Raw genomic sequence first — 22422 nt, 5'->3', positions numbered from 1 at the left:
AGAAGACAAGCTGGCTTCTTTGTAGAAACTGATAAGCTGCTCCTAGAATTCATACGGAAAGTCAACGGACTCAAAACAGCCAAAATAATCTTATAAAAGGATAACAAAGTTGGAATTAATATGTCCCAATTTCAGAACTTAATACAAAGCAACAGTATTAAAGACAGTGTAGAACTTACATGGGATAGACGTATAGATCAATGGGACAGACTTGAGAGTCCAGAAATAAAATCATGTATCTATGGGCAAATAATTGTTAACAAGGGTGCCAAGACCACTCAATGAGGAAAATACAGTCTTTTCAACAACTGGTGCTGGGACAACTGGATAGCCACATGCAAAACAATGAAACTGAACCTTTACTGAAGCACATACAAAAAGTAAATGGATCAAAAGGGATCAAAATTCTAAACATAAGAGCCAAACTTGGGGGAGATGGGGGAATTGTGGAATGATAGCTAATGGGTACAGAGTTTCTTTTTAAACTAATCAAAATGTTCTAAAACTGTGGTGATGGTTGTACAACTCTGAACATACTAAAAATGCTGAATTGTATACTTCAAATGTGTATATTATATGGTATGTGAATATTTCAATAAAGCTCTTACTAAAAAAAAAAAAAAAGATAATACAGTAATACCAAGTGGGCTTTAGTATAAAAATATGACACTGATTTAATATGTGAACAATGTAATCTGCCACACTGGCAAGTAAAGGAGATGTTCTAGTTAGCTACTGCTGTATAACAGAATACTCCAAAAGTTGGAACTGAACACAAATAACATTTATTATCTTAACACTCTCCCAGAGTAGGAATCTGAGAGTGGCTTATCTAGGTAGTTCTGGATCAGAGTCTTTCAAGAAACAGTCGAGCTGCCAGTTTGGGGCTAGTCAATGACTGGGGCTGGATGATCCACTTGGCAAGTTCACTCAATAAGGTTGTTTGCAATATGACAACTAGCTTTCCCCAAGAGCAAGTGACTCAAGAGAGTGTGAAAGAGAGAAAGGGCAAGAGAGCCTACCCAAGGTGGAAGCTGCAGTGTCTTTTATAATTTAGTTTCACAAGTGACATGTTGTTATTTCTGCTGTATTCTACTGGTCACAGAGATCAATGGGAGCAGACTGCACAAGTGTATGAATACCAGGATACAGGGATCATTAGGAGACACCCTGGATGATGGCTACCAGAGGAGAAAAATCATATGATTACCTCAAGACAGGCAAAAAACCAAAACAAAACAAAAACAAAAAGAAACAAAACAACAACAACAAGAAAACCTTTTGGCAATATTTAATACCCATTCATAAAAACTTAAAGGAAGCTAAGAATAAAAGGAGACTTCCTCAACCTGATAAAAAAGTGTTTTCTAAAGACATATAACTAGTATCCATTTAACAATGAACAATAATACTGTCCCCCTAAGATCAAGATAAGGCAAGGATATTCCTTTTCACTGCTTCTATTCCATAGTGTAGTGGAAGGCCTAGCCAGTGTAATAAGACAAGAAAAACAATAAAGAATAGTGATTGGAAAAAAAGAAATACAATGGTCTTTTTGGGGAGACAAGATGATTATGTATGTAAAAAATCTTAGGAAATAGGCCACAAAGAAAAAAAAGAAAGTCAAAACAAATAAGCCAACAAAAACCCTACCAGACCTAGACTTATAAGGGAATTAAGAAACACCATAGGAACCAAGGTCAATTTACACAAAGTTGTTGTATTTCTAAGTGCTAGCAATAATGAAAAATGAAATTTAAAAAATTCCACTCACAATAGCATCAAAAACCTAAAATACTTAAGGATAAATTTAACAAAATATATGCAAGTAAAAACTATAACATTGCCAAGAGAAATTTTAAAAACCTAAACAAATGGAGAAATATATCATGTTCACAGATTGGAAGGCTCTATATTGTTAAGATGCAAATGCTCTCCAAACTGATCTGTCACTTCAGTCAAATTCCAATCAAAACCCCAGCAGGCTGATTCTAAAATGTATACATATACAAAGGACATAGACTAGCCAAAACAATTTTGAAAAAATAATTTATGCTATGTGATTTCAAGACTTCTTCCAAAGCTACAGTCCTCCAGGCAACATGGTACTGCTGTAAAGGTACAACAAGGGAACATGATATACCTATATTTAAAGCGTAAATTAGCTTTTGACTAAACACCAAAGCAATTCTTTAGGAAAAAAAAATTATTTTCTACTTATGGTGCTAAAAACATTACTTGTATGGAAAAAAATTATGTCATACACATAATTTGAGCTGATCATAGATCCAAGCCTACACGAAAACAGGGTTTTTCTTTCCTCCCCCTCACCACCCACTGATACCTCCCAAGGGACTCAGAACAGCACAGGACACAAGGTTGGTGCTGAATAAATATTTGGTGAATAAAAGAACTATGCATGAGAAAAACAACCTGCCACTGTAAAAATAACAGGAAGGGACCAGTGAGTGGGACAGGGAATGGTCAGGGAAGGGCTCCCTGAGAAAAAGTGTCATGTGAGTTGACAGCTGAAGGTACCACCTCTGCAACTAGTCGGGAGGTGACAATCCCAAGCAGAAAGCAAAGATCATGAAGAACTAAGAGGCAGACATTGAGAGCAGCCCGTGAGTGAGTGAGGGGCCAGAGCAGCACAAAAACATGGAGGCCAGATCATCTGGGGTCTTTCAGAGGGTGTGTTAAGGGTATGTTAAAGAATTCTAATCCCAGAAGTGATGTAGCCCACTGTGTGGTTTCATAAAAGCATCGAGTGCTGTGTGAAGAATGGATTGAATGGAGCGAGGTACGAAGCAGGGAAACCAGTTAGGAGGCTCCTGCAGCATCCCCGGTGAGCGGAGGGGTGGCACACTCCTTGCAGGATGGAAGTTCAAGTGTAACACTATACTGCTGGCATTCTAACAGATTTGGGGATCAGCTGTAATTTCCGTTTGTCATTTTCAGCTATTTGTTTTGTTGTTTCCTTCAAAGATGCCCTTTATGAGGGGAGGGACCCTGTCTATTTCATTTAGCACTGTGCCCCAAACCCAAACGCTTAAGGAATACACCGTAAGAAGCTGCAGGTCAGAATTCTGACATGATCAATAGGGGCTGTCCACGGAGAAGAGCCATTCTTCCTAGAATAGCAAATATAAAAGGCAACAGAGAGGTTACTGGGCTCTATTCAAATCACGAAACATATGTTGACAATGAGCATGGGGATGTGTGCTAAAATTAGAATGCGTGCTACTGCCTAAAAGTTTATGTAAGTACAAACGGCACCATCAGACGCTTTCGCGCAGCAGGTGGTCATCTCATGGAAGTAATACTCAGTTGAAAACGTGAACAACTCGGAAAGGTCTAGATAAACATAAATAAGCAAAGCCACAATGAGTTGTGATAAAGCACAGTTTTGGGCTCTATCACTCAATTTCTGGTGTTGCCAGTGTAAAGGACACCATCCTCCACTTTACCCCCCTATCCCAGCCCTGGCCCTCGAAAACACACTCACACATACAATACCATTCAGGTCTAAGTTAGTATAACATGGCTTATTTTTTTTTTTTTAGTACAGGAATGCTATAATATCTAGGAGACGGCTTTGAGGGAAATGGTACATAAACGTAAGATATTATATACGTACTTAGATGGTAGGAACTATAGTTACAGATATGCCTCTGGAATAAAAAAAATGAAGTCTAGAATCTCAGTACTGCCGGCCTTTCTCCCAGGGCAAGAATACATTTAGTGTCCTATTAAATCAAAGAATGGTCCACTGCAAACAGTGGCATGCCTTACCAGTTGGTGTTAACACAGACTGATGCACATGTTCAATCACACTGAACCTGACAGTGGGCTTCCTGAAAGTTACAATACAGAATGGAAACGTTTTATGTGTTGTAACTTCCCACCCCTTTTAAGGCAATAACTCACCAGGCAGAAATATAATTCACTGAGGATTTTTAAAATCCACACTTAGAGCATTTTCTGGGGTTAAAAATTCACTGAAATAAAATATATAAAATGGAACTTGTTAAAAAATACCATGTAGGAGACTGACGGGAATCATTTTTGATTATCAACTAAGACCATGGGAATCAAAGCATAGGAAATACTTCTTGTGAAGTATGTCGAAAGAATATTAACACGGAAATAAAACATATGAGCATGTAATAGAATTCCAGCCAAAACTGAAAGTGTGGTCAAGACTTCCTAGTCCTGGCATTTTCTTTATTTTTCACAGAATAAAAATTAAGGCATCTGTCTGGAATCACTCTAATCTGTCATCTAACAATAAATGCTGTTTTTTAATTGTTTCAGTATTGCTATATTTATGGATATACTATTTAGGGGAATACTTTTGGGGGGGTGTTCTTTTAGCTTCCTTTTAAAAAAAATTTTTTTTGAGTATAGTTGACACACAATGTTTCAGGAAATTTCAGGTGTAAAACACAGTGATTCAGTACCTCTGTCCATGATGCTGTGCTCACCACCGGCGTGGCCACCGTCTGTCACCCCGGGGCGCTTTACAGTCCGACCGACTACGCCCCCTTTTATCCCCATGACTTATTCATCCCCTAACTGGGAGCCTGTGTCTCCCACTCCCCCTCCCCCAATTTTGCCCACCTCCCCACCCCCTTCCCTCTGGCAACCATCAGTCTATTCTGTGTACATGATTCCACTTTCTGTTGATTTGCTTTGTTTTTTAGGTTCCACACATGAGTGAAATCACATGGTATGTGTCTTTCTCGGTCTGACTTATTCCACATAATACTCTCTAGCACCAACCATGTTGTCACAAATGGGATGATTTCATCCTTTTTTATGGCTCTATGATACCCCACTGTACATATACACCACATCTTCTTCAGACGAATGCTTACTTTTGAAGTTAAAAGATCTGAACTAAAAATCTGATTTCGTCGGGATCAAGCCATGTCAGTAACATAGCTTTGGTCAAGTCACAATCTCCCTATACACCTTGGTTTTGCCACCTTTAAGACGTGGCCAAAGAACTTTCCTTGCCTACATTAGAGAACAGAGATTAAAGTCTAAGAAACTATTCAGTAAACTATATTTCATGTAAAAACTGAGGTATTTACGTAATTCCACCTAGCCTAAAAGTCACTTCAAAAACATGTTTATGATCAATGGCCAAATTCAATTTTGTACAAGTAGCATACTTCATAATTCCATGAAGTACTCACCACTCACTGCTCTATTAAACTGGTGTATCATGAAATTTGGCAACCATTTCACAGATGAACTATTATGCCTTTGGAGGTATGTATTTTTTTGAGTATTTAATCCAGAGAGCCTTTCCCCCCTATAAAATGCTGTATTTTTATATTTTACTTTGTCCTACAATGGATGTAAAGCAAAATCATCCAAGGGGCACCTGGGGGGCGCAGTCGGTTAAGCGGCCAACTCTTGGTTTCAACTCAGGCTGTGATCTCAGGGCCCTGAGATCGAGCCCTGCATCAGGATCCGCGCTCAGCGTGGAGTCTGTGGAAGATTCTCTCTCCCTCTGCCTCTGCCTCTGCCTCTCCCACTCCTGCTCTCTCTCGAAAATAAATAAATCTTAACAACAACAAAAAGCAGCCAGCGGTCCTACCCTTGGTTAGCCTGGTGTAGCTATCACAGATTGTGGCGGAGATCGTCCCACCTTCCAGTGTAATTTGTGTAATTACAAGTTTATTATTAAAATTGTGACCCTGGAACTGAATGGACGGCACTGAAGCCCTAACTTCCTGCCAGGCCTCTCATGCACCCCGAGTGTTTGCCACGTGGAGCTGCTCCCCTGGGCCTTCAGTCTCCCGCTCCCCTGCTCTGCCCCTGTGCTGCTTCCCGCGGTCCACACAGGAAGCTCATGGACAGCCATTCTTCTACCCACAGGTTAAACCAACCCATCAATGTGCTCCGGAGACTGGCTTTCTCACCTTCTTCCTGTGAAACACGTGGGGCGTGGGCAACGGCTATGCTTAGACTGTTTGCGATGAGCCCCAGTTTCAGAAAACTGGCCCTTAGGGAGTCAAAATTTTATAGTATAAAATTCACCGTGTGTGTGTGTGTGTGTGTGTGTGTGTGTGTGTGTGTGTTACATGTACACAGACACACACACACACCTGTGTACCTATGTTCATTGACCTCGTACTTACTGAGCAGTTGTACTTACTCCTGGAATGGGGCTAAGTTCTAGATGTGGATTATTCTTTAATCTTCAGACAACACTATGACCAGGGACTACTACGAGCCCCATCCACATGAGGTGCAGAAGGTAGAATAACCTGTCCAAAGTCAGAGAGCACTGAACCCTAACCTGGTGATGAAGAGGAAAGCCTCTACATCCTATAGTACACATTAAAACACGTGTTGTTGTTGTTTTTAAACCTCTGGTTAAGATACCTGGGAAGCAACTGAATAAAAATAACACCAAACACAATAAACAAGACACTTACAATCTGGGACTTGATTGATCAAAAAGAATACTGCATTTCCTTCTTGCCTGCCTCCATAAAGAAAGAATTCTTCTTTTGCTCCTCAACTCCCATAAAGAAAGGAATTAAGAGGTATAACACAAAGGGTTTTTTAGACTGGTATCTCCTTTCTTTCTTAATTCTGTTCATTCTACGCAATTATAACTGGAGGAAAATTCTCAATTCCTGACATCACTTACTCTTTGAATGGAATGAGTGTTTGTTTCCACTCTTCACAAATAGGCTAGAAAGGATACATATGCTTCTCCTATTTCTGTAATAAAAAATCCTATTGATTCCTGGCATACAAAGCAGGACACTCCGCCTGCTAGACCCAGGTGATGCAGCACTGCACACGTCCCTCCCACGGGCTGCTTAAAGTGCTGTAGATACGGTTCCAACGTCTAAACCCCTTTGCTTCATTGCATGCCTAGCTGACTGACTTCCTTCCCTTCTCCAAAGGCAATTACCTGGGGGACAAATGCAGGAGAAGAGGTCCTGGGACTGTCTAGAAGCCAAGAAACCAGAAATGATTCCAGCAAGAACAAGTCAGGGGACCCTGGACAATTTAGCAGAGACCATGCAAAGACATACACTGCCCATCTTCAGCTCAGAAGACAACAGCTGTCTTGTGCATGAGAGAAAAGGCAGAGCGGAAGAGAGGAGAGCTCAGAGAGCCACCAGCTCTGACATCACCGTGAGGCTGCCGTCCACTCTGGCGTTCCGTCTACTTGGACGCCTGGTCAGGGCATGTGCCCTTCCCTCCTCCCTAGCAATGCAGGCCTTTTCTCCACTCCACTCACTCATTCTTCCACGAAATACAACAGGGTGAAACTTCACTTAGTCATATCGCTGTTCTTTTGAAGAGACTGACTATTGGCTGCAAATACGGGTCCCAAAGAGACCTTCTTCGGATTCAGACAGACTCAGAGGAAGATCTCAGCTGTGTCTACTTCCTGCTTTCACTGGCAGAATTGAACTGCACGTGTCAGGAAAAACACTTGTCCTATGAAGCGAAGCATGCCCACTGCACGAGCATGGAGGAGCCACTGTGGGGCCAACCGGGGGATCCACAGTCCCTGCGCTGGCCGCAGATACCTGCTTGGGAGCCAGGCTGACTCATCAAGGTCCCCAATCCTTCTGGCTTTACTGTTTAGGAACTAGAGAGCTTCAAGGCTCTATCATCTATGGTCACACCCATGGAATCTCATCTACTCGGTGGCATTACATTTATGCTGATAACGCCCCAAATTATATATTAGCCCAGACCTCTCTTCCAACTCCAGACCCCACTATCCAGGTGCCCTCTCAATGAGACATCCGAAAGGCATCTCAAATTCAGGATATCCACAACTCAGCTCATGACCAGCTCCTCTCCTCCCCACATCTCCCACCCCTCCCATTATCTTCCCCACCCTTTTAGCTCCCCAGATGCAAAACCTCACAGTCAACCTCCACCCTCCCCCTCTCCCAAGTCATCACTAATTCCCATTTGTTCTGCCTTTGAAACAGACCCAGAATCTGACCATTATCACCATCTGAATGAAAGCAGAAGGGCTGCCTTCCTTCTGGAGGCTTCAAGAGGAAATCCACTTCCTTGCTTTTTGCAGCTTCTGGCTTCTGGAGGCTGCCCACATTCCCTGCCCCAGGGCCCCTTCCACAATGCATCACTTCAACCTCCTGACTCAATCATGGCATTTTCAACTACTATCTCTGACCCCCCTGCCTCCCTCCTCTAAAACTCATATGATTACACTGGGCTTACCTTGGTAATCCAAGATAAGCTCTGCACCTCGACATTCTAAATCACGTCAGCCAAGTCCTTTTGCCATGCAAGATGACAAATGCCCAGGTTCTGGTGACTGGGGCAAGGGCACCTTTGGGGGCCATTATTCAGCCTGCCACACCACTTCACTCAGAGCAAAAGCCCAAGTCCTTACGATGCCCACCAGTTCCCACGTGATCTAGTCCCCACCTCCGAACTGAGCTCACCTCTTCTAACTCTCCCCTCGCTCACTGCATCCCAGCCATGTGAGTCACGCTGTTACTCAACACCGGACCATCTCAGGGCCTTTGCACTCGCTGTTCCCGCTGCCAGGAAAGCTCCCTCCCTCGTTCAGGTGTCTGCTCAAATGATACCAGCTTACGAGTGAGGCTTTCTCGGCTGACTCTGTATAACAGAGTAATATCATCACCTTCCCACCAGTTGGGACACTCCCTTCCATGCTAATTTTTTTCACAGAGCATTATCATCTGACGTGCTATCCATCCACACATCTGTCCTCCACCAAGGCAGGATCACAGGGGTGTCTGTCCCTTGTCATATCTCCAAGAAATAAGCATGAGGCTAGGGCCCAATAAACAGTTGATGAATAAATGAATTTTACTTTACTGGAGAGTAAGTTCCTTGAAGACAAGACCGGGCCTAAAGCAGGAACTTAATAAATGTCTGAATGAGTAAAAAAAAAAATGAATGGGTGAATGACAAACCCAGTTTGCATCTAATTTGCTATAGGTATATGGACCAACATCAAATCAAATGCATTGCTGCTTAGCAATCAGGCACAACAGGTAAAATAACTTATTCAGGATTTGCAACAAAAGTAAAGTAATGTAATTACAAAGAAAAAATTCCAGCCAAGCCCCTAACTTTATTTTGCTGTGTCCCTGAACATTTCAGACCTGACACATCAGAACTTATCTGGATTCCTGTGCTTGGTTCAAATACTCTTACCAATAAGGCTTCAAGTTGTTAGACAGAAATCCCAAAAGCACTTACTTCACTTATTCTGCTACATAAAATATGAACATACATAGGAACATATGATCATTATCCACATTTGAAGACGCACCCAGGAGCAAACCTGCAGCCAGGGGATGCTGTAGGGACACACAGAACCCACTTCAAGTTCATCGGTCCCTAGCTCAGTCATCAGCCAGCCAGGGCAGCTCCAGAGGCTCACCTCAGCCATCGAGGACAAGTCGAAAAAGACATTCCCACTGTGGCTGGATGGCTAAGGGAGGCCGGGGCAGCGGGGGGAGGGGGGAGAACCCCACAGACAAAGCAACCGCCGGGGAACCGCCGAGCCAAACAGCACCTGTGTCACTGAGGGCACCTCTTCTGCTCCCTGCAGTGTCATTACGGTCCCGCTGCTGACACACCAGCCCAGCTGGACACGCTGGAGTGGCTCTTCCCCTGCTCCCCTGGGGAGGCAAGCCAGCACTGGGCTTGATTCACACTTGGAAACCGCTTTCTGGGAATCCTTTTGTGGGCACGAACGGAAACGAGAACACCACGGTGGTTAGGAATCCTGACCCGGAGAACAGGCCGACAGGGTTCGAATCAAGCCTCTGTGACTCACTAGCTATGTCCCGATGGGTGTCCCTCGGCTCCAGTCTTTTCACCTCTAAAAAGTCGGCTTACGAGTCTTACAATTACGGGAGATAGAGCAAGAAAAGCACTCATCACAGAGCCCTTGGCACCAGAGACCTTCATATGTACTGGCTATTACAATAGCTATCATTATATTCTCATGTAGTATATTATTCTTGATTCTGAGAAAAAAAAATCGCCGTTCAAAAATAAAGAATACATCTGTCTTCATCTTTAAATTAGATTTGTAATAGCTACTCCCAGGAGTTTATCATTTATTTCCAGCTAAGTATTTGCCTGTAACTAGGGGAAGCTGCCACCAGGCAGAAGTTGAGATTAAGCTTGCCTAGGTGTGCCTTAAAAAATAAAGTCATTTAGTGACTTTCTCCTCAATTCTACTCTTGAATAAAAAAATAATAATAATTTGTTACTGGAGAGCTTAACAGAAATGTTAGATAAATATAACTAGATGCCATATTTAAATAGGATAAGCATTATGAGTTAAGATTTTTAAAATACAGAAGTACCTAGGTGGGTGGTCACCTGGGTTTATTTTTCTAACAAAGTAGCATCTGATAGAAATCGCAAAAAAAAAAAAAAAAAATCACTGATTAATGCCCTACATGCCTCTTGGCTTGAAAGATGAAACAAAAGAGTAACAAAATATACTTAAAAAAAAAATTTCTCCTAATCATAATAACGAAAGATGCACACCAGAAGCATGGAGTGAGCTTTTCGAAATTATGTTAAGAATTAGTCTTGAGGTGCTTGGGTGGCTCAGTCAGTGAAGCGTCCAACTCTAGATTTCAGCTCAGGTCGTGATCTCGGGGTCATGAGATCGAGCCCGGTGTCAGGGTCAGCGCTCAGCACAGTGTCTGCTTGAGATTTTCTCTCTCCTTCTCTCTCTACCCCCTCTCCCTGCACATGTGCTCTCGCTCTCAAATAAATAAAATCTTAAAAAAAAAAAAAATTAGTCTCACACATGGAGATTTTGATTTAGTAGTTCAGGGAAGAAGCAGGTATTTGTATTCTGCAACAGTCCCCCAGGTATTACTAATGCTATCCCCTATGGTTAACAATCACTGTACAAACTCTTTTCTTTTGACAACGAGTTTTTTGCCTTAAAAACTTTTGCAGAGATCTTTTCTTGATCTCCCGGCCTGTTCCTAAAGTAAGACGTGTCTACTTGTAACTCCGTGAAGAGAAGGTGTTGAGTTACTTATCAGCCCTTGAAATCAGTACAATTCCTCCAGACATTTTACAACAAAGCTGCTGAAGGAGATGGGGTATGGGGGGCTGAAACTCGACGTCTGTTCCATGAAATCATGTGAATGCTTTTCCTTTAGACCAGCACTGCCCCATGGAACATCCCGGCTGGTGGAAACACTGTGTACCTATGTTTTCCCACAGGGTAGCCATGAGCACTTAGAAGTGTGGCTTGTGGCTTCCATAACCGGAAGCACTGCTCTGGACAGACGTCAAACTCTGGCTGCGCATGGCCATCCAAGCGCCTTGCTAACTGAGGCCCTCCTTTGATTAACCTGTTCAGGACTCATTCCTTGAGCACCCACCTCAAGCCTAGCACCTGGCAGGCACGGGGGGAAAGAGCAGGGAGCAGAAACAAAACCCCAGCCCCCTCTCATGGAGCTTTCATTCCAATTTTTAGTAACTGGCCTCTTTCAAACCACCAAACTCATGTGAGGTACTTGCTCCAAGAACTTTGGGTTAAATGTGTTTTTTAAAATGATGCTCTTTTGAAGCAGAAAGACAAATATTCATGGTTTGAGGAACAATAGAGTTCAATGGACGGAAGAAGTTAGAGGGCACAGACAGTCTGCACAAGCAGAGAGAAGTAAGCCCACGAAACCTTTCCAGAAGGGCAGAAGAGCCTCGGCCATGGGATAACACGCTTGAACGTTTTTCCGAGGAAGGTCCTAAGCCCACCCTGGGCCGGGTGACTGAGCAGGCAGAGTGTTAAGAGTCATCTGCCCCAGGAGCAGGACCAAAGGGTTCCCAGCTGGAACATATTTAACAATTCCCACTGGAGATGGATCAGAGGAGAACCAGATGCATGACTAGCAAAGGTATTTTCACGCAGCTGTAACAAATATTTTAGGTGCTACAAGTTTTCAAGGGACTGAAATTAAAAATTAAGAGATTAAAAAAAGGAAGAGTGATGGTTTGATTAGAAAATTTTTAAAATTTTCTAATCTAATTTCTAGCAAAGGAGGAGCCCCAGGCAAGCCCGTTACTACTAATCTTGGGCTCTGCCCCCCACCCCCACCCCCCACCCCGACACCGTGCAGGGGCTGAGCGGGCTGATCGCCCCTCAGCAGTTTCTCGGGCCCTGGGTGCCGTGTGGCTGCCTAACAAAGCAGCAGGACAGGTCAACCTGTAACAGCTGACCCCTGGGCAAGGACAAATGCTACTAGAAAGGATCAGAAAGGGCACCTCGGTGGAGGGTGCCTGCCAGGAAGAGCGAGGGTTGTTCAGAATTGCCGCACTTGGATCACTGTTATTAATTAAACCCTGAACTAAGATCATTCATCAGCAACCTTACCTAGTTCTGGGGGCAGAACGGTCAGGCGATTCCCCTGAATGTGGAGTTCCTTAAGCTGAGTGAGCTCCCCGATTTCTTTAGGCAGCGAGATCAGGTCGTTATCCCTAAGGCTGAGCTAAATATAAGAAAACAAGGAGTTGTCAAAAACAGTGTTCACGTAAAGAGGCGCTCAACAGCAACTCTCGTCCTTTCCCGTGCCCTCTCTCCTCTAAAGGCTCAATCCCCTCAATTTATTTACAAGCGCCTGCAGATGAACCAGAAACAGTAGCAGGAGGAGTGGTTGATTCCTGCAAAACAAACCGTACTCCTGCTCAAATTGACTTGATTCCACCCCTACAAGGGCTGCAGAAGTGAATTGATTTTCTAAGAATTTAGATAAATTACTTACTATCTGCAACTTTGTGAGCTTCCCAATATCTGGCGGCAGGATTTCAAAATCGTTGTCACTTAGATAGAGTGCACGCAGGGTGGCTGCAAATTAAACAGCAATATATAAACAGGGTGGCACGGAATCCAACCATTTGAGGTCTGATCAATACAAGGGAGTCAGCTTTGATTAATAACCCCGGCTCGGTGAAAAGCCTATGACACACCTAGGGCCCACAATAATAAGAAGCAGGTCAAACTTAGATTTACTGGCTTATTGTGGGGCTGGTGTGTTCAGGAAAACATCTATATCCAAGAGGACTGACACAATTAACAACTCTGGACACCAGCAGTTTTTGGCACAGGGTTGCAAGATGCTTTCAAAAAAGATAGCTATTTGTCTTCTGTTATTTCCAATACACATTTATGCTCTGCATCCAAAGGGTAACCAAGAAAACCAGTCTCACTTGTATCAACGCTGAGGACAAAAGAGCTCTATCATTGAAATGTGACTCTGTTAAAAATAAACAACTAAAAGGCTTTCTGGTGAGGAAGACCATAATCACAGTTCATTGTTTCCGTAATCAGACTAATTATTATTATTTCTCTAGCCTTAACAACAAAAACAAATGAAAACAAAGGAGCTGACATAATGACATGGAGCTTAAAACTAGAGAAACCCTAATTTAGGCAGAATATCGGTGATCAGAAACTTGTTCACAATATTACACAGTGATAACATGACCCCCAAACTATGGAAGAACATTCTAAGGCATCTTTTTGATCCCTAACCAAAAAGGAGACGTATAATCAGATTTGTCTGTTTTGTTTGCTTACAGGTATTCAATTACATTCTAATGTTTTAAAATTCGACAGAACTCTATGTCAATATACACAACAAAATTTCCTTCATGGCCCAAGAAAATATTTTAGAATTGGCTTCATGTGCTTGACAAAGTCTGGGAATGAGAATATGCATAAGGTTATAAATGAAATTTTGGAGACGAGCTCAGAAAATTCAGAATCGCTGGATGCCATACGTGTTGTCACTATTTGGAGAAGCAGAACACTCATTTAAGGAAAGCAAATCTTTCCTAAATATTTTGTGAGTTCTCAGAAAAAAATCAGTTTTTCCTCATTTTTTATGAGTAACTGCAGCAAGAAATTTGTTTGCATAGAACACAGGTGAAAAGATAAGGTGTGTTTATCTGTGACAAACAATTTCTTCATGTTTGATTGCATACTACAGACAAAATAGACTACATCAATGAGATTACTTTTCAAAAGACTTAAAACAAGAATCCTGCTTGGAAGCGTCAAAAAATTCTGTTAGTGGTTTATTAAGGGTATTTTTATAAATAATTGGTTGGAATATCTTTGGGGACATAGCTTACAAATGGTTAACAGCAACACGGGAGGACACATACATTATCATTTTTTTTTTGGCATGCTCTTTAAAAAAGAAAAGTCAAGTTCTTTAGCTAAATGTGAGACTTGATCTCATTTAGGTACATAATCTCCATCCGGAAGTTAATATGACATTACTAAGTCCACTTGAGCACAATGGTGTCAGGTAACTATAAATCAAATATACAGACTGCTGAGCTATGAAGGAATATTCAAAAGAAATGTGTGAAGAAAAAAATACATACGTCCAATAATTTCTCTTGGAGTTCGGGCCCTGGCAAATAAATTTCACTTTCAGAACGCAAAGTACCATTTTAAGGAGATTTATAGAATTAAAAGTTTCTTACTAAGGTAGAAGAAGTTTCCGGGAAGAGAATTTTCATTCAAGTTGTTGTAAGTCAAATCAAGGACCTCAAGAGCTGGGAGGGAGCCAAATCCTCGAGGCAAAGTGTTTAGTCTATTCATGCTGTGGTTGGGGGGAAAAAAATCCAAGTCGTCACACACAAAACATACATTCAGACAATACTCACATCACCTCTGTGTCACAGGCCTACGAGCCGTATGTGAGACTGAAAGCTCAGAAGAGGCCATAATTCTGCCATCACTTTATGTTCTTTTAACCAACACAGTAATTGTAGTCAGAGAATCTCCATGGTCATGGAATATTTGAAAATGTCTCATTTTCTGCAATGGTGATGCTTACTGTGTTACAGAAAAATTTCAAATCATCACAAAGTATCTGTCCTTCTAGAGAAGAACTTCCTCATGTATGTAGCAATAATAATTCCTCAAAAGACAGAGTAAGTTTGTAGTTTTTAGACTGTTGGCTTTATTTCATTTATTCGTCCCAATGGGAGGGAAAAAAGAACCACTTTTTTTGTTCTGCAACTACTAACGTTCAAAATGAGCCAGGGGCTGAGGGGGATGGAAACAGGGAGTTGTTGTTTAATGGATACAGAGTCCATTTTGCATGACGAGAAACTTCTAGAGATTGGCTGCACAACGATGTGAATATACTTATTGCTATAGAATCGTACACTTAACAATGGTTAAGACAGCAAATTTTATGTCACATGTATTTCATCATAACCGAAAATCAAAATATTATGTGTATCTCCAATGAAATCTATTTTCTTATTTTCTTCAAGACCCTTATTTTTTTTTTAAAGATTTTATTTATATGACAGGGAGAGGGAGAGAGAGCATACACAGTGGGAGGGGCAGGCAGAGGGAGAGGGAGAAGCAGGCTCCCTGCTGAGCAGGGAGCCCGATGCGGGGCTCGATCCCAGGACCCTGAGATCATGACCTGAGCCGAAGGCAGACGCTTAACTGACTGAGCCACCCAGGCGCCCAAGACTCTTATTTTTCTTAATGTGGTTCCCTTTGAACATATTTAAAAGAGGATTTAAAAAGAAATTTTTTAAAGATTTTATTTATTTATTTGACAGAGAGAGACACAGCGAGAGCAGGAACACAAGCAGGGGGAGTGGGAGAGGGAAAGCTGGCTCCCCGCGGAGCAGGGAGCCCGATGCGGGGCTCGATCCCAGGACCCTGAGATCATGACCTGAGCCGAAGGCAGACGCTTAACGACTGAGCCACCCAGGAGCCCCTAAAAAAATTTTTTTTAAACTTTGCATTTTATTTCGGCACAGGGAATGATTGAGGGTTTTTTAAAATTAACATATAATGTATTATTTGTTTCGGGGTACAGGTTTGTGATTCATCAGTCTGAAACAATTCACAGCGCTCACCATTTTTTTTTAACCATTTTTTTTTTTTTAATCTAATAAGCTGAGATACTGAAAGGTCGGAGAGACTGTGATGCTAAAATAATTCTAGGCCTCGAGCCTTCTCACACTAGATACAATCCCGTCCACACCTGCCAACCACCCACCAGCCAGGCCAAACAAGAAAGAGCTGACAACACAAGAGGAAACCAAGAGAAAAGCGATTTCTACCTCTTGGGTAGAAAAGTCATTGGTTAACTTTACACTTAATAAAATGACCTCCATACAGGGCACCTGGGTGACTCGGTCAGTTGAGTGTCTGCCTTCAGCTCAGGTCATGATCCCAAGGTCCCGGGATCGAGCCCCGCATCGGGCTCCCTGCTCAGCGGGGAGCCTGCTTCTCCCTCTGCCTGCCATTCCCCCATTTGTGCGCGCTCCAGGCTCCCGGGAGAGCTTAGAGCAGAGGCAGGGGCAGAACAGAGCGAGGTGAGATGAGCAGTCTGGCTCTAGCGTTACTAGCTGGATGGCCTTGGAGAAGTGAGTCAGCTTCGCCGAGACCCAGTTTCTTCAACTGTAAAATGAGGACAGCCATACCTTCCTAGCAGGATGGGCAGGAGGATGAGAGCTGAAAACTCTGAAGCCCGTAGAAAGATCTGTGGCTCGCAAATCATTCCCAAGAAACGAGAGCTGGAACCAGGTATTTTTCACCAAGTCATTCTTTGAGAAACACTGTGCCTCAAACAGGTAAGCTCACCCTGGGAGAAGACCACTGCGGGCAGCCTGAGTTATCCAGTGTGGTTTTCCTGTTTGTGTCCTACCAGCGGACCCTCACATCACTTCAGTGTTCTCAAAGTTGCTTACGGCTCCTTCGCACCATAATGGTATAAATTCTTTTGATGGCCCCTGGACATTTTTCCCAGTGTGTTTTGGAAATGGCAAAGTGCCTGCATGTGATGTAGAAATTTGTAAAACCAGGTAGTTGAAGGCTGGTCAGCCTCTTTTTTCTTTCTCTTTTTCACAAGCTAGGAAGGCCCTTACTTAATGCTTCCCTTTCTAGAATGTCCCGACCTCCAGAGGTCCTCTCGCGTTCTTCTTGCTTCAATAAAACCTTCTTTAGCTGAAGGTAACAATTTTTCGTATATCCACAGTGACCTGCTCACACACTCAGCCCAAAAAAAAAAAAAAAAAAAAAATCCAAATTTGTGAACACTCAACAACACGCTTGGTGAAAACTTCTAAGTTTCACAAGATGAGCTCCAGCATCTCACTGGGTCAAAAATTATTCCAGAGGAGTTGGGGATGGTGCCTCTGCAGTCAGATTATCCCAGAAAGAATTACCGACAAGTAGCCAATGTGGCTTTATATTTTGTGGAAATTAACTCTGTAAAATGAACCACGTTTAAAGAATTAAAAACATAATACAACTTGACTTATTCACATGGCCTAAAAATCCTCTCAGGCCTTGCCATTATCAGAATAAACAGCAAATACTATATAAAATTTTAAAAGCAACTTCTGGTTGAGCATGCTGAACGAAATCTGCTTATGTGTGGCCTAAGGGCTCTGCTGTAGGGTCTCCTGTGTGTATATACATAATTTTTATTTTAATTCCAGTAGAGTGAACGTTCAGTGTTATATTAGTTTCACGTGTGCAATTTAGGGACCCAACACTTACACATACATCACCCGATGCTCATCACCACAAATGCATTCCTTAATCCCCTTCACCTGTTTCACCCCCCATTCTGCTCCCCTCTGGTAACCATTGGTTTGTTCTCTACAGTTAAGAGTCTGTTTTTTTGGTTGGTCTCTGTCTTTGTTCATTTGTTTCTTAAGTTCCACAAATGAGTGAAATCATATGGTATTTGTCTTTCTCTGACTTATTTCACTTAGCATTATACTCTCTAGGTCCATCCATGCCATTGCAAATGGCCAAGATTTCATTTTTTTATGGTTGAACAATATTCTAATGTGTGTATATACACCCCTCATTCTTCATTCATTTATCCACTGAAGGACACTTGGGTTACTTTCATATTTTGGCTATGGTAAATAATGACGTAATAAACATAGGGGTGCATAAATCTTTTCAAATTAGTGTTTTAGTTTTCTTTGGGTAAATACCCAGTAGTGCAATTGCTGGATCATAGGGTAGGTCTATTTTTAATTTTTTGAGGACCTTCCATACTGCCTTCCACAGAGGCTGCACCAGCTTGCCTTCCCACCAACAGTGATGAGGGTTCCTTTTTCTCCACCACCTCACCAACAGCTGTTGTTTCTTGTGTTGTTGATTTTAGCCATTCTGACAGGTGTGAGGTGATATCTCATTGTGGTTTTGATTTGCATTTCCCTGATGATGAGTGATGCTGAGCATCTTTTCATGTGTCTGTTGGCTATTCTGGATGTCTTCCTCGGAGAAATGTCTGTTCATGTCTTCTGCCCATTTTTTAATTGGATTATTTGCTTTTTTGGCGTTGAGTTTTTTGGTGTGTATATTTTTATTTGAGCTGCTTACTCTAAGGAGTCCTCTATTTATGACTTGCCTTAAACAGGGCTATGTAGGTATAATTCTTTATGCCACTTGAGGACAGAAATATCCTTTACTGCAACTCACGTCAATTTCTCTCCCAGAGAACGAAGAATTTTTGTTCAAACTTTAACAACCCCATCTATACAGCTATGTAATTACAGAAAGCTTTACACAATCAATAGAATACCAAGAGCCCAAAAATGCAAACAGCTCTGAAAACAACAGAGGGAACTAAGATGCGTTTGATTAAAAAAACAAAACAAAATAAAAAAAACCTTTGTAACTCTGTCCTAAGGTATCTCCAACCCAACCAAAAAACACCTGAGCTCATGATGTTCTTTCCACAACCGTCCCCATCTTTATTTCCATTTCAGCTGCCCACGACAGACCCCCAGGGATCACCCCATCCCATCAGCTACTGTCTTGTCGGTTTTATCTCCTATTTGTCACCTAAAACCCCTCCCCCGCCTTCACTGTCACTGCCCATTTCTCCTGGAATGCTAATCTCCCACATGCTTACGGGTCTCCTGACCTCTAAGGCTACTTACCCAACGCCCCCCTCCACATGACCTTTCACATCCAAACCTTTTCTCATAGCTGCTAGTCGGCTGTAAAAACTCCTCCATGGTCAGCAGGACAAAATCAGAGCTCCTTTCCTTGGCACACAGGGCCCTTCATTAGCCTTTGCCTCCCTGCAGTTAGAGACCTGTGTTTACCGTCTGTTTCCCCACCTGTGATGTACGTGCCATAAAGGCTGGACAGCTACTCCCCAGGACAGTGCTTGACCCTCCGCTGGGAGCTCAGGAAGTACTCAGTAAATAAACAGCAGGCATTCATGCTTCTTCGTCCGGCCTCCTCCCTCACCTTACCGCTCCCTGCCTCACACTTTACACTCAGCAACACTCAACGACCTGCAGCTCCTGGAACGTGCAGTACCCTGAGCTTTTGGTCCCGTCCTTCTCCCAGGCTGAGGCGCCTTCCCTCTGCTTCTGAGTCTGAGAAATTCGTTTCCCTGCATCAAGTTTCAGCTCAAATACTGCCCCCTGCAGGAATCCTTCCGACAGCTTCTGCTATGGACTGACACCCTCGTCCCTGTCTCCACCACCTCGGGCGTGTCAGTGGCCCCACGGAGACTCCCACTGCTCCCCAACAGCCGGCTCTGCCCCATACTTAAGGCCAGGGACTGTGATTTTGACCACTGAGCCCCAACACGAGCAAGGTTCCTGACACAGATCACAGTCATGAAATAAACGAAATAATAAATAAAACGATGATGATGAGGATGGTGGTGGTGATAATAGCTAACATTTCCATGGTGCTTACTACCCGCCAGGTACTGCTCCTAGCGCCTTTTATGTGAAGAACTGGTTAAATACATGAATCAACAAATTAACAGTAAGAATGTATCAAAATTTTTTTAAGATTTTATTTGAGAGAGAGAGAAGAGAGTGAGCATGAGCAGGGGGGAGAGGGGCAGAGAAAGAGGGACAAGCAGACTCCCCGCTGAGCAGGGAGCCCGATGCGGGACTCGATCCCAGGACCCTGGGATCACGACCTGAGCCGAAGGCAGAAGCTTAAGCAACTGAGCCACCCAGGGATCCCAAGAATGTATCTAGTTTTATGCGTCCAGTAAATACATCTAGTTTTAGCTTCTGGCTTACATACAAATTAAACATAGGACTTAATAATTTTCAAAACAAAGATATAAACAAAGGATCCTTTCTTTTCTGCTTTGCCAGATGGGTGTACAATCTCTGTATTTGTAGGGGGGAAAAAAGCCATCTGATTTAGTGACGCCCCCCCCCCCCCTTTAAGCGCTACTTCCCCTCAGACATCAGGAAAAAGAATGCTTATGGATTTTCCAAGATTATCTAAACCAGAGGGAACATAAAATGAGTGTCTAATCACACTCCCCGTGGAAAGAATGAGCTCGACTAAAAATCATTCCATGAATAAGGTGTTTTTTTTGGTGATTGCTTCCTATTAAATTGATAAATACCTGGCCAGCTTCTATCACCATTCCATGTAAATCACTAACTAAACTAGAGCATTTAATGGTTATAATTTAATGAATATATTGCTTCACACGGCAGATGAAGCATGAATGGGTAGCTTCATCTAACAGCTACAACAGTGAAGCTGGAATTCGGGAGCCCAAGTTCTGGGGGCATCTGTGGTGTTTGATGGAGGGGCGTGGACCCTGGATAACGGGGTTCTCCGCCTAGCTCTGTCACGAAGCTCAGAGGCACCAGGAACAAGTCAACTGAAGCTCTCAGAAAGGGCTTGACTTCCTCTACACAAAATGAAAGCAGTACCGCCTGCCCTCCCTCCCTCATAATCATTCAGAGGGTCAAACACCGGCATGAGGACTTTGAAAACTGTAAAGCAATAGATGGTATTATTATCATTCACTGCTGCCTGGTTCTGCCACCTCAGCTGAATCAAACCTCCTCTCTTCACCTTTGCATAAAGAAAGACAGAGGATTATAACCTCTGGGCTATATAAAAGAATTGTAAGAATCAATGAGGCAGTGTTCGGAAATGTATCCTCCCGCCCTCCATAGAAGGAAGGCGCTTTTGTAAGCAATTTCTACTAAACGCAGAGAGAATGATCAACCAGATTACAACTGCTCTGAACAGTTAATGCTATGCAAATAAGTCCCTTCCTGGTCCACGTTAACTGAAATAAAATTTAGTTGGAAACAAAATACGATAAAAAAAAAAAAAACTCCCTTATGGTACAAACAATTAGCTTTTCAATGACTACTCAAATAGATATGCACTAATGCAGGCCATTGAAAAGAGGTATTAAAACAATAAAACTTTTGTTAAAAACCTACAACACAGGAAAAAACTGGTCAGTTCCCCCTGGGTGATTGCATACGCGCTCCCACTTGCCCCACAGCCTGCACCCCCCTTCCTTCCTCTTCCACCCATACTCACCCCAAGTTCAGGTGTTTGAGCTTTTGAAGGCTGCTGATCTGTGTGGGCAGCTCCTCAATCTGGTTATTAAAAAAGTTGAGCACTTCCAAATTCTTCAGTTCTGCTATGTTTGGTGGGACCGCTACGGAAACAAAATTGCTGAGTGTGAATACGGAGCCCCGCTCCTCGCAAGGAATGCCAGCAACACATTTTGTTTTTCTTTCTCAGGAAAGAGAGATGAAACTCGAGTATGACCATCTGATTCAAATATCCGTCTTATTTTTTTTTTGTAGGTTTTTCTTAGGTTAGTAACTCAGTAGAGTAGAAATGGAAATGTTCCCTCAAAGGGCAAAAGAGAATTTGAGAGTGCCATCAACAGCCCATAAAAGTGAGTATTCCCAAGCACAAACGCTTTATAATTGTCATACAATGTCTCCTAAGTACAACTGTTTGCTTCCTTTGGGTTTTTTTGTTTTTCTTTTTTTTCACCTCCACCAGAAGAAAGATTGCAAACTCCAGATCCTTCCTGGGTGATGACAGATTCGTCAAGCTGTTTCAAGAGTCGGATATCTGAAGAGCTGTTCTCTTAACACTGCACTAAATCACACTGGAAGTTCAACCTTAAATGATGAAATATTCAACCTATCTCGTTTATGATTTTGGCTTCTGGCCTTTACACCTTGATCGATACACACACACACACACACACACACAGTTTACATCAGATTAGCAACAGATCAATGAACTGTTATTACACAGAAATATGAAAAACCAACTCAGTAGCATGATATGAATACCAGCCGACAGATTAAAGGTTATAATAAACCAGTGAGGGCCTAAGAGTCTTCCTTCCCTGGAATATATACTTGCAAATACCAAAGTAAAAGCCAAAGGCATCTTTACCTCAAAAGTATTAACTCTCCATTGGTAGCGGAAAGACTCCCCACAGATGATACCTTATCCGTCCCAGTCGCTGAGTCAGTCTTCTACAAACATTTGTCACTGGCCGTCAACTTGTCCACAGTTCATGTAAACTCTCACACCAAGACTATCCAGGCTCCTGACAC

At 42.6% G+C, this 22422-nt stretch overlaps 1 protein-coding gene across 5 annotated transcripts in view; it reads right to left on the bottom strand.

Moving 5' to 3' along the window:
* The window catches only part of RSU1 (Ras suppressor protein 1), a 249998-nt gene that overhangs the window by 175251 nt on the left and 52325 nt on the right, over positions 1 to 22422 (bottom strand). For all 5 annotated transcript variants that reach the window (XM_025853430.2, XM_025853428.2, XM_025853432.2 and 2 more), the window contains 4 exons: positions 21377 to 21497; positions 14524 to 14642; positions 12792 to 12874; positions 12404 to 12518 (listed from right to left, as the gene is read on the bottom strand). In XM_025853430.2, the coding sequence (XP_025709215.1) occupies positions 12404 to 12518; positions 12792 to 12874; positions 14524 to 14642; positions 21377 to 21497 (438 nt within the window). The remainder of the gene's footprint in view (positions 1 to 12403; positions 12519 to 12791; positions 12875 to 14523; positions 14643 to 21376; positions 21498 to 22422) is intronic.

This window comes from Callorhinus ursinus, unplaced genomic scaffold, assembly GCF_003265705.2.
Source record: "Callorhinus ursinus isolate GAN/ISIS: 27379988/994484 unplaced genomic scaffold, GSC_fseal_2.0 scaffold36, whole genome shotgun sequence".
NCBI classification, from domain to species: domain Eukaryota; kingdom Metazoa; phylum Chordata; class Mammalia; order Carnivora; family Otariidae; genus Callorhinus; species Callorhinus ursinus.
Note: the sequence above shows the minus strand (reverse complement) of the source record. Positions and strands in the feature narration are given on the sequence as shown.